This window comes from Squalius cephalus, assembly GCF_949319135.1.
Source record: "Squalius cephalus genome assembly, chromosome: 14".
Taxonomy (NCBI): Eukaryota; Metazoa; Chordata; class Actinopteri; order Cypriniformes; family Leuciscidae; genus Squalius; species Squalius cephalus.
In genome coordinates, this window is record NC_137135.1 from 13,075,935 (window position 1) to 13,092,995 (window position 17,061).

The window sequence follows — 17,061 nt, forward strand, 5'->3', positions numbered from 1 at the left end:
TTACACTAATGGCTGTTACCTTACACATGACATGAGTGAAAGGATCTAAAAATAGTCATATGTCAGTCAATAGTCAAAAATTAAAAATTTTAGTGTCATCTGAATCTTTTTCTTTTGAAAAAATCATTCAGATTCACTCTATTATTTGTTTAATAATTCTTCCCATAGGCTTCTTTATTATACACGTTAAAAGTATTTTTATAATTGCCGATCCAAAAATAGAGGCTAGATTTTAGATTTAGACTCGATCTTCTGATTCAGTTCACCAAAAAAGCTCATTCAGATTCATTCTTTGATTCATTCAATAACCCTTCCTGTAGACTACATTAATAGAGGCTAGATTTTACTACAGTCTCAAATCTTCTGAATCAGTTCACTAAAAAAGCTAATTCAGATTTATTCTTTGATTAATTCAATAACCCATCTTGTAGGCTACATTATTTCACCTTTCAGTTATTATATTGCACTTTGAGTATATTTGATCATCCAAAGTTACATGCAAATTGTTGGAACATTTATTCTTGCAAGTGATTCAAGTTATCTGAATTAATTCACCAAAAAAAGCTCATTCAGATTCAGTAACAATTGCTGTAGTATTATTTTTTTCACTTTCACAAACTCAGTCATACATATGTTCAGTAGGTTCATCTATTCTAATCAATAATATCCTCCTTTAAAATCAACACTATTAGGCTGTTTGCTTACGCTGTAGTCAATCTTTGAAGGTAGAAAAAGCAATCACATCTCTGCTACAAGGGAGAGACTTGAATGGAAAATATGAGTCATTGTAGTGAACGGAACTGCATGGCTCACTTAAAAGATTCATTCGTTCACGACCAAACCTAGTCAAATAGATGCAGTGCAGATCCTGGGAAGAAGACAGGTCTAGTACATTAAAAGTTAATATTAAATTTGATACTAATCGGAATATTATTAAATGTACCGTTATTTTGACAAAGATAAAGTTGATTTATAATAATCTTTGTGTGATGTACTAGCATAAACAATTGTATTGTACATCCCTGAAATAAAGCCACGCCGCAAACAATGCACTTTTTTCCCTTATGTACTTAGACATACTGAGGCTCTGTTCTTAGAAGGGAATATTTAGCATCCCTCACTGTGTAATCAAATAACCGAGCTTTGAGTGGTTTATAAGAGACTGTGAGATCTCTTTCTCTGTGCGTTGTTTACTGCCTTTAGATGGGCCACAGCTGGAGACTGTAGGCTTTGCCAGTAGAGCTGTATCATGTGAATCTCCCCGAGACGAGAGAGAGAGAGACAGGATGTCAGGCAGAAAGGGAACACCAATACACAAAGCCTTAAGTCATAATCTAGACTCCTCAAAGACTGTGTGTTGAGTTGTTGAGTTGAGTTGAGTTGTTGAGTTGAGTTGTTGAGTTGAGTTGTTGAGTTGAGTTGTTGAGTTGAGTTGTTGAGCTGAATTGAGTTGAGTTGAGTTGAGTTGAGTTGTTGAGTTGAGTTGTTGAGTTGAGTTGTTGAGTTGAGTTGTTGAGTTGAGTTGTTGAGTTGAGTTGTTGAGTTGAGTTGTTGAGTTGAGTTGTTGAGTTGAGTTGTTGAGTTGAGTTGTTGAGTTGAGTTGTTGAGTTGAGTTGAGTTGTTGAGTTGAGTTGTTGAGTTGAGCTGAATTGAGTTGAGTTGTTGAGTTGAGTTGTTGAGTTGTTGAGTTGAGTTGAGTTGAGTTGAGTTGAGTTGAGTTGAGTGACTGCTGTTGCAAAACCTAGCGAGACAGGTTTTTTAAGGGATCACCTGCAAATCTCATGACAATTCCAAAAGGTAGGCAGCAACATGTCTAAAATACCTTATTTTGGCCTAGTCTCATGTATCCTTCATAAAGAAGGCGATTGAAGAAAGAGAAATGTGGCGGAATTATAGCCTGGCAAGCCAGACCTACATCAAGATGTTAGGTCTGGCAACTCACCATAGACACGGCTCAATCCGAGGGGCGGGATAAACGGCTGTCTTTCAAATTCCCTCTGCACGCAATAGGACAGCGCTTCAACCAACCAGGGGTGCGTTTCCCAGAAGCATCGTTGGCCAACTATGGTCGCAAGTTCATCGCAATGTCCATTGAACTCTATTGATAACGAGGGAACTTGCGACCATAGTTGGCTAACGATGCTTTCGGGAAACGCACCCCAGAGCGTTTTCCCAACAGCGGAGCTAGTTGATAGATTCAACTTTTGCCATATCTGGCCGGCAAAACTACGAACACATCTTCCTTTTTTTAAGAATGACTTAAGTGCCGTTCTTTGCTCTTTTCTCAAAGAAAAACTTAACTCCAAGTCCTCCAGAGTCGCGGCCAAAGCCGATTCGAAAGACTGTTCGCCGGCAGCAGCCGCCATTCTTTGTTTTCAAGTAGCAGCAACCGTCGCAACTCTGTCGTCATCATGTTAATCCCGCCCCGCCTACTCTATACACGATGTGATTGGCCTGACCCAATTTAGGTTTTTGCAGCTCGAAAGTCAACGGAGAGTTGCTAGACTACCCTGGCTGCAAAATACATTTTGCTGCTGCTAGGGTGTGTCTAGATTTCTAGGCTAGCGGAATTAAACATTGAATTAAATTAGTCTTTTTTATCATTTTTGTGTGTGTGTGTGTGTGTGTGTGTGTGACTACTACACATGTGTTTGTGAGACTATCATTTTATTAGCCAAATTCTATTTGAATCAGCTGTGATTGGAGTCAATGGCTGATAGGATGAACAGATCTGGCATGCTCAAAGGAGTCAAATAAGGATTTTCTAAAGTTATTTTTAAAAATCACCCCACAACAGCAGGCAAGCCAGCACTGAGAATTGTTTGTTCTCAGTAGAATGAATGACTCACTAATAAAGGTTGCCGTCCCAGTATTGTTCACACAGCTGTACTATTTTTTTAAATACTGGCTCTTTCACTTGAATGAGAATGACCTTTCAATGTTTGTTTTGGCTTTTAGAAGCCTTTCTGGGTCTTAACCTTTGGCATGAATAAAATTAGTTTGTGATCTAATTGTTAAAATAGCAGCTAGATTGTGGCTGCGTCCGAAAGCTTAGGCTGCTGACTTATTGCCTTGCTGCCTAATGGCAATGACTTTGCATGCAGCGTTTGCGCACCGTATAAAACCTAATAAAACTGATTTCAGTTCACGCTTCAAATGCCCTGTTTACACCTGGTATTAAAATGAGTTTTGGTCGATCAGATCACTAGTAGATGGAGACAAATTTCCGTTTGCACCAGGTGTTTTAATCTGTCTCTTTTGTCCACTTTCAACCTCTGCTGTCCTGATTTCTTCAAGGTGAAGGTCTATGGGCGGGTAAATGAATGGGTTTTTTCAAATCTTTCGATCTAATGGATGAAATAAGCTTGTGCAATTTACATATGAACACAGCCAAAGACAACAGGAAAACATACAGAGAGGAGAAGCTTTTGTTTCTGCTCTGACAGCCACAAGACCAGCCGAACACTGTGACTGGGTGTTAGAAATCAGGAATGGTGAGAACATTGTGCTTGGTACTTTTTTCGTCTTCAAACTAAACTTGGGTCTTCAGCTGACAAAGTTTAAATCCCGTCTGGCTAGAGCGCTTCCCATAATGTTTAAGCATTAGGTCAGTAGGCGGAGAGCAGAGGGTCTTTTGTGGCTGTTTGAACTCATTCGATCACATGAGCATTTACGCTATGAAAGCTATGTTAAATGCGTCTTCGACTATCTCTGGAAGTGGTTGAAAGTGGACGAGCTCAAAACGTTTTAGACCCTGTTTACACCTGTAGTTAGCGTTGTCCACTTGTGATCCGATCGACCAAAGAGCATCCTAATAGGTGTACACTGGGCCTGAGGCAGCGTAACGCTTTAATGATCTACCACAAAATGGAGCGAGCTTGGGTGATTACTAAGAACATATTTAATTACTTTAATAGTAATTTCTCTCTAGAAATGACATCAAAAGTGGAAAAAGTGGAAAAAACACAAACTGACCACCAACCGCAATTTTTAGACGCAATATTTAGCTCGACTGTCACAGAATGGAAAGCACAGGATTGTGGGATATCAAAGGCAGTGAAGGATACATCTATGCTGCCTTCAAAAATTGACCAGATGAAGGTATCTCAGGAGACAGGAAGTGAAGTTAACATTGTTTTCAGACATGTCTTGATGCCTTGCTACCTCCGAAGGCAGCATTTTTAAGCTTTTGGCTTAAGCCAGTGAATTAGCAGCTGTTCCTATGGACTGCTGTACATAAGCTAAACAGCATATTGGAATGGTCAAAGCCAGATTGTAAACACTCGAGCGCAAGTTTACTGCAACCTACACTGAAAAATATATTTTTTTTTTTTCTTCATTACAATTATATAAACATTCTTAAGTCAAGATACATTTACTTGAGATGCAAAATGATGATATTAAGTCTTGTTTTCTGAAAAATGTATCAAAATGAAGTGAGTTTACACTTAAAACAAGACAATCTGCCAATGGGGTCAGAAAAAAATAAAACTGAACTCAAAGGGAAAACAAGATTAATTCTCTGACCCCACTGGCAAATATTTTATTTTGATAATTTTTTATTTTCTTTATGCTTCTCAAGTAAATGTATCCAAGAATGTTTAGATATTTGTACTGGAAAACAAGACAAACATACTAAGTAAGAAATTAATTTTGCAGTGTAATTATTCACACCACATGTTACATTTACATTTATGCATTTGGCAGACGCTTTTATCCAAAGCAACTTACATTGCATTTCAATTCTTATCAGTTCTTGCTTTCCCTGGGAATCAGACCCATGACCTTGGCGTTACAAGCGCCAACGCTCTACTGTTTGAGCTACAGGAAAGTCTGTAGCATTATGTAACATCTATATCTGCAATACACACTGGCAGCTCATTTTCACTGGGTTTAATTTATCATTATTATTAGATGATTCTTTGGTAAATAAAAAAAGAGTATTAGTTAAATCTCTTATAAATATACATGTTAGTCATCAGAAAACCTTAAAACCATAGGCTGCACAGTTTTTATAAAATTCATTGATTTGTTAGTGTGAATGATGAGCAGCATCTGAAATGTTGACTTGACTGGAACATGCATTATCTAGGTATAGATATCTATGATAAAAACAAGAATGTTTTTATATTAAACTCAACTGCATCATTGAATAACTCAGAAATCACATGATTTAACACTAAGGGCCAGATTTAGCTCGTGCCAGTGCAGACCCTCTTTTGGCGTTAAAAACTACCGTCAGGATTTACTAAAGACACGCAGTGAAGAATTAGCGCTGAAAAGTCGCGGACACAGTTATTTTTGCGGCTGACCTTATTGCATATGCATTTGTAGGAGTTTCCCTTTCAGACGCAAAATTTATGGGAGAGTATTTAAATGAATCACGCAAGGTGATTTACTAAGGTTTGCGCTCGTCAATTTACTGGTAGTTGTGCCATTTATTACTGGCCAAAAAAAGCATGTCTTAAACCAGACGCTAATTCACGCTGCTCTTGGTAGATTGCGTTGGTCATTATGGAAATGATCTGGCTGCGTTTAGTAAACCTGGCCCTAAATGTTAAACTACAGGAGATCGGTTGTGTGCTAGACAGTATTGGTGTGTAAAATTATCCAATATTAAACCTCACTGGACCTATTAACAGTTTTTAAGTTTTTAAAACAAAAGTAACAGTGGATCAATTTTACAGCCATTTCAATAATGCAATTAGGACTTTATTGGCAATCTGAAGATAAATTAGTGTTATGTAAGCACCCAAGAATATTTAGAAGTCTACAATGACAGTTTGTTAAATAGGTATCATATAAGCACATTTTAATGGATGTATTGAACCATTTAAGGGTGCTGTCAGATGTACTTTACCACGGTCAGTAGGACTCTTCACTTTACTTGCTTGACCCCGTTACAAGTTGTATTTGTGTCATAAATTACAGCGTGATTGTTTAAACATGCTGTATGTGTAATTTCCAAGACTTGAGGGCCAGTAAACATGATTGTCTGCCAGTTGAACTTATTTTGTTTAGATAAGTGAACATTGACTAATTGACAGCATGTGTTCAGTGTTTGCTGTATGCAAGCCTCTCAAAATCCAAGATTCTCCTTTAGTGGTACTCATTTAAATATGTTTCTGTTTTGTTTTCACTCCAGGGAAAAAGAAGTCCAAATTCCAGACGTTCAAGAACTTTTTTGTGAAGAAAAAGAGGAAGGAAAGTCCTGCTCCATCGGGTGAGAGTGGCTTGAAGGCCAGTCAGTCGAGTGATGATGTCAACACCTCCGAGCCAACCATCAGCCACGCTAACAGCGACAATGACCGGGGGTGAGGGAATAAAGTCATTATTATACTTCTCCATTTCTAATATTTATATTACTATCTGTTTTCATCACATGCTATATACAGTATTAAACATTACCAATGATATGACATTTAAACCTCACTATCTTTCATTCAAAGATCCAAGATCAACTTGGGAAACAAAGCCATGTCACATGATAGTGTCTTCGTTTCTGATTCGCCCTTATCAGAGACAAATGAGGGTCTGGGGGCGTCCCAGGACAGCATTCATGGGAAAGTGAAATCTTTACAGGTATTCAGAGGCTATTATGATTTATTCAATTATGAACTGTAGGCATGTCGCGATTATTGATTTAAAGGGGTCATGACATGGCCTGGGAAAACCCAGACAACTTCCGGCAAATTTAGATTTGCTCTGCAAGTAGTCTGGCAAAGAGCTCATTCAAGCCCATTTCTAATCCGTCGAAATCGCGGCACCAATCAGAAACGTTGGGGCGGGCTTTACACAATGACGATCGCTCTGATTGGTTTTAGGTCTATCCAATTGCGCCCAGAGGCATTTGAGCAACATCCGTTGGTGAAGCACAACAACTTTTAAATGCATTATTATATTCAAATTGCAAACACATGAGGACAGTCTCCATGAAAGACCCACTGGCAGATGAATGTGCTACTACATTTCTCTCCGAAACGGTAGGAAATTAAATTAGATTTAATAGAGGATTTTAACTGTGACACGATGATTGACAGGGCAGTTTACGTGACAGGATGCACGCGACAGATCCGTCCGATAAAGATGACGAAGTAGTATGTCCCAAAGCTTGCCTACTTTTTTGCTACACATTCAAAAGTAAATACCTTTTCTTCACAAAAAGAGTACATACTGTGTAACTTAGGCGAATTGGGACGCAGCATATGGCTTTACACGATGCCGATCGCTCTGATTGGTTTTAGGTCTATCCAACTGCGCCCAGAGGCATTTGAGCGACGTCCGTTGGTGACGCCCCTTTGGAAATGAGTTATTAATGAAGCTTTGCCAGACCATAACTCAGTTACTACTGAGAATGGTCTGGTTTTAACCAGGCTAGTCATGACTCATGACATGGACTTTTTTTATTTTTCATTTACAAAACAATCTGCAGTCAAATTCCAGGACGCCATTAAAAATAAACCATCCACTTGTTTCAGTCGCTGGGATCCTTCTGAATCTATAAAGTAAAGAGCAAATGAGCTGTTCAAACTTAGTGTCGAACAGTCAAAGATTGTTCAAACTTTAATGTCAAAGCGAACAATCCTTTATGCTTCTATTTACTCTTCCTTTTGTCCTCTTGTCGGCAGACTCAAGCGCGTGGAGTGAAGTCAGTGAGCATATGTATACTGTATCCAGTGTAGACAGCGTCAGTGATTATAATGGGGTTTATTTGCTTTTGACGCAACGTGACGCTCACGTTCAGTGTAGGCCAGTGTCAGCCGTTAAATGACTGAAAGCCAGTGGGCCTATGGTGTGATGATGTAAATCTATTCGTCGATGTCTTGCTCTGGAGACAGTCATATGCAAATGTGAACAAGAACAAATGTGAGGCTCGACTTGATTTTGTCCATGGGGAATTGGTTGGGTGGTTGTGGTTTGCTATTGGTGGATCTCATGTGAGTGACAGATTGTCCCGCCCTCAAGCCAGTTGATGCAAGAGGGAGGGGAAGTCATTTTGATTAAAGATTATGAGGACACATGATGTGCAGGGATAAATCAATTATAATATATACTGCAATATTCCATAAAAATTAAAATGGTAAATTTAGACTTCATGGTGACTTTCAGGCCGTTTGTGGCATATGTGTCCTCAGAGGGAGTGTATAAGCATATTCACTTTCCTGTCCTCTTTCTTTAATGAGTATTAGTGATGGCAATTGATTGGACTTGGTATAAAATTAGCAAGTCTAAGCCTCAAGACACAGAGCCTGAGATTTTCACTGTTGACATTTTGCCACCAGCCCAATCTAGGCAGCAGGGATCATCATCAATGTCACTGAAAGACAGAATAAAAACAAGACCAAACAAAAGTGAGCTACAAAATGTCTTTCAAATGTGTACATGATGTTCAGTTAATCTTGATTGTAAGTGTATTTAAATCATCAATAATGTATCAGCATTTGAAATGGTCACCAGATGCCCACAAAAATGCACTCGTCTCGTCTGTGTCTTGGCAATGATTAACTGCTACTTAGCGTAGCCTTCTTAATGCGGTTAGCTTATTACCCGTAGACATTCCGGATAGGCACTTTGTCATGAGCCAGACATGAGAGTATCTCAGCAATGAAAGTTACCAGTCCATTAAGAAAGGAATCAACATTTCACCCACTGTTTGAAAGAAGCAGATCATCTGTGAATAGCTGAGACTGGGCTGAATGAATTTCTCCGAGGTGTTTGAATGCACTGGCTTTTAGTCTTGATTTAAAAAAAAAAAAAACATTTCTCTAATTTTTATTAAAGGACAGTTCAGACAAAACATTACGGTTTAAAAGGTTTGGGTCGGTAAAATGTATAAATGTTTTTGAAAGAAATTTCGAAAGATCTCTTATGTTCACCAACGCTGCATTTATTTGATCAAAAATACAGTAAAACCAGTAATAATATGAAATATTATTACAATTTAAAACAACTATTCCTGTGATGCAAAGCTGAATTTTCAGCATCATTACTCCAGTCTTCAGTGTCACATGATCCTTCAGAAATAATTCTCATATGATGATTTGATGATCAAAAAAAAAAAAAAAAAATCTTATTATTATCAATGTTGACAACAGTTGTGCTGCTTAATTTTTTTGTGGAAACTGATACATTTTATTTTTTTCAGGATAATTTGATGAATAGAAAGTTCCAAAGAACATTATACATGTCTTTACTGTCTCTTTTGATCAATTTAATGCATCCTTGCTGAATAATAGTATCAATTTATATAAAAACAATCACTATCACAAGTTTTTGAACATTAGTGTATACTCATTCCCATGTCAACACATTCATTTACAATATACTGCTGCGTAGTAGTAATAATAGTAGTATTATAGTTTGATTAATCTGTTTGAAGAGTTATTGATGCTTGATGTTCTGTCCCGTCTGTAGCTGCAGCTGAAACATGCGATTTGTCTGGGCTCGCCACCATCACTCCTCTGCGGGAGGAAAGGAGAGGACGCGGCGGCTTTTTCTTCTGATGATGGTCTTCCCTGCAGCCCACAGGACTATTCCAGCCTCCACACTGTGCTGACCACTCCTCTTCACACGGTACTCCTCTCTGCACACTTTGACACTCATGCATTCCTATAGCACTGATTTGTGAAATGCCCAAAATGCCGAAATGTGTCACACAAACAAATGATCAGAAACCTTGTTAAAAATAAACTTCAGTCACTCGTTTCTAATGTCGAGATCCTTCAGAAGGATCTGCAGAGAACAGCAATACAGGTTTGACAGACTTTGACACGTTTTACTTGTATTATTAGTTGTACTGGTGTTTTTAAAGGCCCCCTGAAATCGTAATTTAAGTTTTTTAGCTTTTAGTATGAAAATGTTAGCCTTAAGGTTATGAAAAAGCTGGTGTGTTCCAAAACAACAAAATTCGCATTTAGGAGATTCGCATTCAAAACTTAGTCTCTCACTAAATGGATGACAGATTTTTGTCAGCTTCTCATCACATCTTCTGACCAATCAAATGCTCTCTAGAATCTAAAGCTCCGCCCCCTATGCTATAAATACCACCTGGCCAAAGCAACGGTTGTTTTCCAACTCTACATTGGAATGATATGGCTAGAATGTATTCACACCTCTACTATTGAATCCAACATATCATCAGCCCTCGGGTTCGCTTCCATGGTGCTGTCTGTACTTGCAGTCTGTGATTTTAAACTAAACGCTATTGGCTATATGAAAAGGGGGAGGAGCCATTCAATATGCCCCGCCTTAGCTTCCTGTTTTAGTGGAAATTATATCAACGCATCACACAAAGCTGCGCGTTCCAAGGCACTTCAGTGGGCCTTTAAATAAAAATATCTATCCTACCTCCTTATTAGCTCACCCTGAATGACATGCTCTTTTTTTTCTGGGAAGTAAGTTTTGAAAGCATGTTTTCATAGTTTGAATGGCTTTTCCATATGAAACGAAATGGGAATGAAAACCACACCTATTATGCTTCTTTTGATCGTACCTTTCCTTTAATGTGTAACATTGCTGCTTGTAAATCAAAGAGAGTGAATCTCTCCAAAAGAAAACACTCGCCTGAAACGCCTTGTTTGTAGTCCTGCCATTATTTCTGTGTCTAAAGAAACAGGAGTGTTTCAGGCAGAGGGTGAAAAGAGGTGCTGCAGCAAAAGTACATTATGAGAAAAATTTGGTTATAAACTTCAAATCATGTGAATATATTCTAGCAGAACCCACAAATCTAATTATGAACTTGTAAATGAGCATGTTATGGGGGCTTTAAGCAATTTATTTGCTGCCAGTACTGGTTATTTATAACATCCAGGGGGGTTTTTTCACACAGATTTTGAAGCTGTTTTCTCATAACCAGGGTTTACTTTCATCACCGAATCAAACCATATAGAAAGTCAAGTAATGAGACGCACTGTGATGAACGTGTTCTGCAAGCGTGGCTATTTTTGGCTCTGTGAAAAGCGTGTAAGAGCCTCAGACATCACTAGGCATGATTGAAAAGACATGAAGCTCCCTGCTGCGTTCTGTAACAGGATTAGGTGCCGTGCCGTTCCCCTCTCTGTACCTGAAATCTCTTCAGAGATGTACACAGTCCCTGTCCTCACCTTCCCCGAACCTCAGCCCAACAGAGACCAAAGCTGCTCTTTAATTTAGAAAATCAAGTTTGGTTGGGAGGAATGTTTGATCAGCTGCAACCTAAATATTTTAGTCCTGACTATCAGACCATTAAAACTGTATATCAGGCAAGCATATTGCTGTGATACTGATTAAATATCAAAGTCATTTTATTAAGGAAAACATGGTTTATGTCAAACATTCAAGCAGGAAATGATTGTAATATGTCTCTATATCATTGCAGTCGGTGGATTTGACCCAGAGTTCCTTGAGCATGGAGGCATCAGACAGTGATGATGATCAGGTGACACATGCAGCACACATGGATCACTTAACACTTCATTTACCAAATATAGGAAATGCCTGGATGGTCTGTGAATGACTTTAAGCTTGTATTAAAGGGATAGTTCACCCAAATTTACTCATCCAAACCTGCATGACATTCATTCATCTTCGCAACACAAATGAGATATTTCTGTCCCAAATATGGTAAACTGAAATTCAACCTCACTAACCTCATTGGCTCTCGCGTGTCAAACAAGCACATTTGATTAGCCGATTTCCATATTTGATGTGCTCTATGTATGTGTGCTCATCAATTATGAGAGCATGAGACAGTGACATAAACCACACAAAATCAGTTTAGAGCAATCAGAATGAAACGGATTTCCAGAAATGCAATTTGAATCGGATTTCAAACCACATATGAATCGGATTTGCACAATAATCGGAATTGGATTGAAAGTCAGATCAAGTCTCAAGACCAGAAATGGATGGGTCAGATAAGATAGACATCCAGCTGTAAACACACACTTTTTTTAATAGTACTTTTTCAAATCAGTTTTATTAAAGCTACACTGTGTAGGATTTTCCCCCATCTAGCGGTGAAATTGTATATGACTACCAACTGAATATTACTTTCTAGCCCCTCCCATTCCGAGGGCGTTTTAACTTCTACGGTGGCCGTATTATTTCAAATCTGCCGGCAATTCACGGTGCCACTGAGTGTAAAAACGCGAAGGGCGAAGCTTGAATTTCCAGGTATGTCCCTTTTTGGCTAATGTATTTTCAAGATGGAGGCGCAACATGGCTGCTGCCATTCGAGCGACTCGCTCATATGTATTCTAAATGGCAGATTCTACGCTTACGAGAATACTTGATTAGTTGGTAGAAGTAATTACACATTAATGAGCACATATCATTTTGATAGAACAAAGTGTTTTTTGCTGAGAATCAACTTTAAAAATTACACAGTGTAGCTTTAACAAAGTTTGGGAGGAACACGTTCAAATGATCTATCCAATCAGAGGAGGCCTATATATGCGCAGCCGGCTCACCTATGATCCTCGACAGTTTTCAGCATCCCACCGCCACCCCGAATCCTCACTCTTGGTTGAATCTTATCCCAGCTAGGGATACGGGGAGGGGGAGTACTCTGGGTTCTGGCCAAAATACCGAGCTCTGAGCCCTCTCCTCGGACAGCACGCCAAATACGCATACTGTTTTACTCTATCTGTGAACTCGAGAATAGCCTGTTGCTGAATTTTCTGAGAAATGGTTTCGAATTATTTGTTTGCCGGTGTCATTTAATATTCGTGCATTTAAATGGGACTTAGTTTTCCAAGTAATGTTTTGAATCACTGGGACGCAGACGCTTGACATGTTTGGAATGTACCCATAAAGTCCAGCACTGGAGAGAGCCGTACTTACCCTGAGAATGTGCTTATCTGCTGTTGTTTTGGCTAGTTAGGATAGTGCAGAACTTGCTTAACTAAGTGTTGTGTTATCAGTGGTATTTACAGATACTGACATGTATTCTGAACAAGTACTTTCACAGTCAAAGGTAGTTGACAGGAGACGGATTGTATCTAGTAGTAAGTTGCATTTGAATTTCAAATAAATAGACACGCATCTCACCAGCAACTATCCAAGACTGATCCAAAACAATCTCAAACCACTGAAAAACATGCACTTTTGGATTTGTCTTGTTGCCAGGGCTTAAAATAGCTGTCATGTGTTTGTGTCATGCAATGCTCTGAGTTGGACCAGAGGCTGTTTTGGGAAATGTAATCCTTGTTGGATATTCTTTCTAAATGGGAATTCATTTTTGCCAGCTATAAGATCTGCGGATGCATGTTACTGTAAATATGCAGTATATATGTGTATATATTATACAGTATACTGTATATATACAGTTCAAAAGTTTGGGGTCGGTAAGCTTTTTTAAATGTTCTTGAAAAAAGTATTTAATGCTCACCAAGGCTGCATGCAAATCTGAATTTTAATATGCTGATTTGCTGTTATCAATGTTGAAAACAGTTGTGCTGCTTAATATTTTTGTGGATAATGTTTTATAACTTTATAACTCTCGCTTTGAATCGATTTAATGCATTGTTGCTGAATAAAAGCATTATTTTATTTTTTTTTAAAGTGCGGCGAACAAATACTATTGAATGAATAGCTTAGGAGCAATGCAGGATGGGACGCCTGAGATGCTTTTCTCTGTTCTGGATAATAAACTGTTTCTATTTTCAAATTGTCTAGTGAAATAAAATTGATGAAAAAAGTGTTCCTTACATTACAGCAATTTTTCTGATTTTCTATATTAAATGTTTTGCATTTATTGTCACCCAGCTCCCTAGATATTGAGCATTGGCCATTAAACACCCTAATTAGTCGATCTCTACTAAAAGTTCAGCGCATTAGCATTATTGAGTCCTGCCTGTCCGTTTCGGGGTCACGAGTGAAGAAGGCGTGTGGTCTGAAAGGCATTCCAGCGGTTCACCCTCGCAGCCTGGCTGTCTGCTGGAAATGGGATATTCCAGCAATCTGGGTCAAAACGGCTGCCAAGCTGGACCTGAGCACTGCACAAACACACTGCTGTCTCACATTCACACCAATCCCTAACACAGTGCGCTGTAAAAACCACGTTAATGCATGTTTTTCCACCTGCAATAATGTTCATAAATGTTGATGCCCTTATTTTGAAAAGAATATTGATGTTATATTTTTCTGCTTTTAATGGTTTTATGTTGCCACAGAGTTGCTTTGAACATCAGTATGAAACTATGCATGAAACCTTGCTTCAATAGGATAATTATAGTTATTATAGTTAACTAAAGCTAAAACCATAAAAAAAATGTTGTTACTTGAAATAAAAATATCAGCTAGTTCCCAAGGAAACATTTCCTATTTTCATTCAGGGGACGTTTGCAGGACAACGATGTGCTAAAAACGGAAAAGGTTTTCCCTTTGTTTTTCGTGCACAGATGACAACATTGTCAAAAAGACCCTGGAAAATGATTAAAAACGCTGTATTATGCTGCCAGGCCAGTAGTTGCCACTTTGTAAAGACCACGTAATACGCGTGCACATGATGTCAGAAATTCGCGTTTTTGTAGTTTACACGGAGACAATAACGTATCGTAAATCTAAACGAGTATTTCAACTTGTTTTCAAAAGTTTGCATTGTATAGGTGGTTTGAAACACATCTAATGATACTAAAAGAACACTGGTCTTCAAAGGTAAGGAATCGCGACAGTGCCGACATAACCTACAGTTGTTTCTGCTGGAGAAGCTTTTGTTTGCGTTTCATTCAGAGAGGAAATAGCTGAGGACAATCATCATAATTGGTCATGATGAGTCGGTTGTGGCGAGGTGGCGGTGGGATCTGTTTTTATTATGGTTCATGCTGTATGCGTGGGTGACCTTGCACAAGAGTTGCCTCTGCTATCATGATGCCACTCTGGTTTGCTGGCGGTTAAGAGTAGGAAGGAAATACTTTGAATACGACCATCTATTTAAAATCGCAGGCCACATATGGAGGTTTTGGTGGGAAGTGGTTTGAAAGAACTTGTAGTTGCAAACAAATCAGTTGTGGAATGTAACCGTAATTTAGATTTATTAATGTCTGTCTTTGTCTGTCGTATAAAGATGTCTTACGAAGCTTCTTCGAGACCCGCCACCCCTCAGGCATCCGTCCCCGTGGACTTCAGTCTTCCCGCCAGCTCCGTGTCCTGCTTAGACAGCTCAGCTGCCCGTCACCGCATCGCCGTCAAAGCCAACGCTCGTGCCAAGAGAAAACCTGCCAGCGTAAGATTCTTCACATTAAACATTCATGCTCTTCCATTATTTACGGTGGCCCATCATGTCAGGCCAACGAGCTGTTAGTGATGTTTTATTCTGGTGTAAGATGTCTTTTTTAACATTTAAAAGAATAGTTCATCCAAAATGATTAATTCTGTCATCAGTTTGTGTTAGTGGTTGAACTGTGTGCGCTTCTTTATGTTTAGAGGGAGATGCTGGACAAGAGAAGAGACCTGAGAGAAAGAGTGCTGCTCAGAGACACGGAGGACAAACTACGGAGTATTGGAAAGGAAGAACGGGAAGGTATGTCGGTCAAATGTTTGGGAAAATTAAGAAAATTAAGGCTTGATTACAATATTACATCAACAGTAATATTGTGAGATATTATTACAGTTTAAAATAACTGTTTTCAATTTTAATATATTTTAAAATGTGATTTATTCCTGTGATCAAAGCTGAATTTTCAGCATCATTACTCCAGTCTTCAGTGTCACATGATCCTTCAGAAATCAGTCTAATATGATGATTAGATACTCAAGAAACATTTATTATTATTATTATCAATTTTGAAAACAGTTGTGCTGCTTAATATTTCTGTGGAAACTGTGATTCACTACCATCCAAAAGTTTGGGGTAAAAAAAGAAAGAAATGAATACATTATAAATGTCTTTACTGGGAGTTTTTTCTTATGAACTTTATATTCATCAAAGAATCCTGGAAAAAATATTTTCACTTTTTGTTAAAAAATAAAAAATACACAAAGAAATGTTTAGCAGCAACAACATTTTCAACATTGATATTAACAATCATTATTAATAACTGAGCATCAATAATAATTGAGCAGCAAATCATCATATTAGAATATTTCTGAAGGATCATGTGACACTGAGGACTGGAGTAATGATGCTGAAAATGCAGCTTTGATCACAGGAATAAATCACATTTTAAAATATATTCAAATAGAAAACAGTTCTTTTAAACAGTTCTTTTGTAGCAATATTTCACTGTTTTTACTGTATTTTTGATTTTGAGTATTTGTATTTGAAACTTCTTTAAGAACATTTGAAAATCTTACTGACCCAAAACTTTAGAACAGTAGTGAATAGTAATTCAATAATTGTTGTTAGTAGTTCAATAATTGTTACTCTATTGTTCAAATTGGTCTAGATTTGGTGAATGATTCAGACCATGAGTCCTGTGCTTCTGGACTCGAGGATGAGGATGAGGAAGAGGAAGAGGAAGTGACTGACTCCAGCCAGTGTCACAAAACCTCCCCAACATCCTCCATCTCAGCAGAGAGCGTCTCTGAGGGAGAGGAACACGTCCCTGCCGAGAATCACGTCCCCAAGTCTGAGCTCCCAGAGTCCTCTTGGGAGATTCCAGTAACACTTGAGCTGCAGGCTGATGACTTCCTGTTGGACACAGGATGTGAGGTCGTTCCTGAGGAGCAGGGGTCACTGCTGGAGGAAGTGTTGAGCTCCCTAAAGAGCCCTCTTGTGTCAGGACTAGCACTGGAGCATGAGAACGTGGCTCTTCAGAGTGAGGTACAACACATTTTCAAGAAGTATTCATTTGTATTCATGTTGGATTTATATGGTTTTGAAAAGAAAAACTTGTTTAATGTTTAAATGCATCAATGTAAAATTGTAATAAAATCAAATCCTAACATCTTAAATACAAGAGTGTACATATTTTAATCATCATTTTCAAAATCGTTTTTTTTTGCAAATATAAATATTATACATTTGAATTCAGTATTATTATAGCATAATATATTGTACAAAATAATATAGTATTTTAATATAGTAATAATAAAATATTATGCCAAACTGCTCAATGAGAAATTCACATTTTTATTTAG

General features: G+C 38.2%; 1 protein-coding gene across 4 annotated transcripts in view; it reads left to right on the plus strand.

The window, feature by feature from the left end:
* The window catches only part of LOC307171659 (uncharacterized protein), a 43,081-nt gene that overhangs the window by 20,523 nt on the left and 5,497 nt on the right, over positions 1–17,061 (plus strand). For all 4 annotated transcript variants that reach the window (XM_079893417.1, XM_079893419.1, XM_079893418.1 and 1 more), the window contains 7 exons: positions 6,146–6,314; positions 6,450–6,582; positions 9,415–9,573; positions 11,357–11,416; positions 15,047–15,205; positions 15,406–15,502; positions 16,368–16,744. In XM_079893417.1, coding sequence (XP_079749543.1) covers positions 6,146–6,314; positions 6,450–6,582; positions 9,415–9,573; positions 11,357–11,416; positions 15,047–15,205; positions 15,406–15,502; positions 16,368–16,744 — 1,154 coding nt within the window. The remainder of the gene's footprint in view (positions 1–6,145; positions 6,315–6,449; positions 6,583–9,414; positions 9,574–11,356; positions 11,417–15,046; positions 15,206–15,405; positions 15,503–16,367; positions 16,745–17,061) is intronic.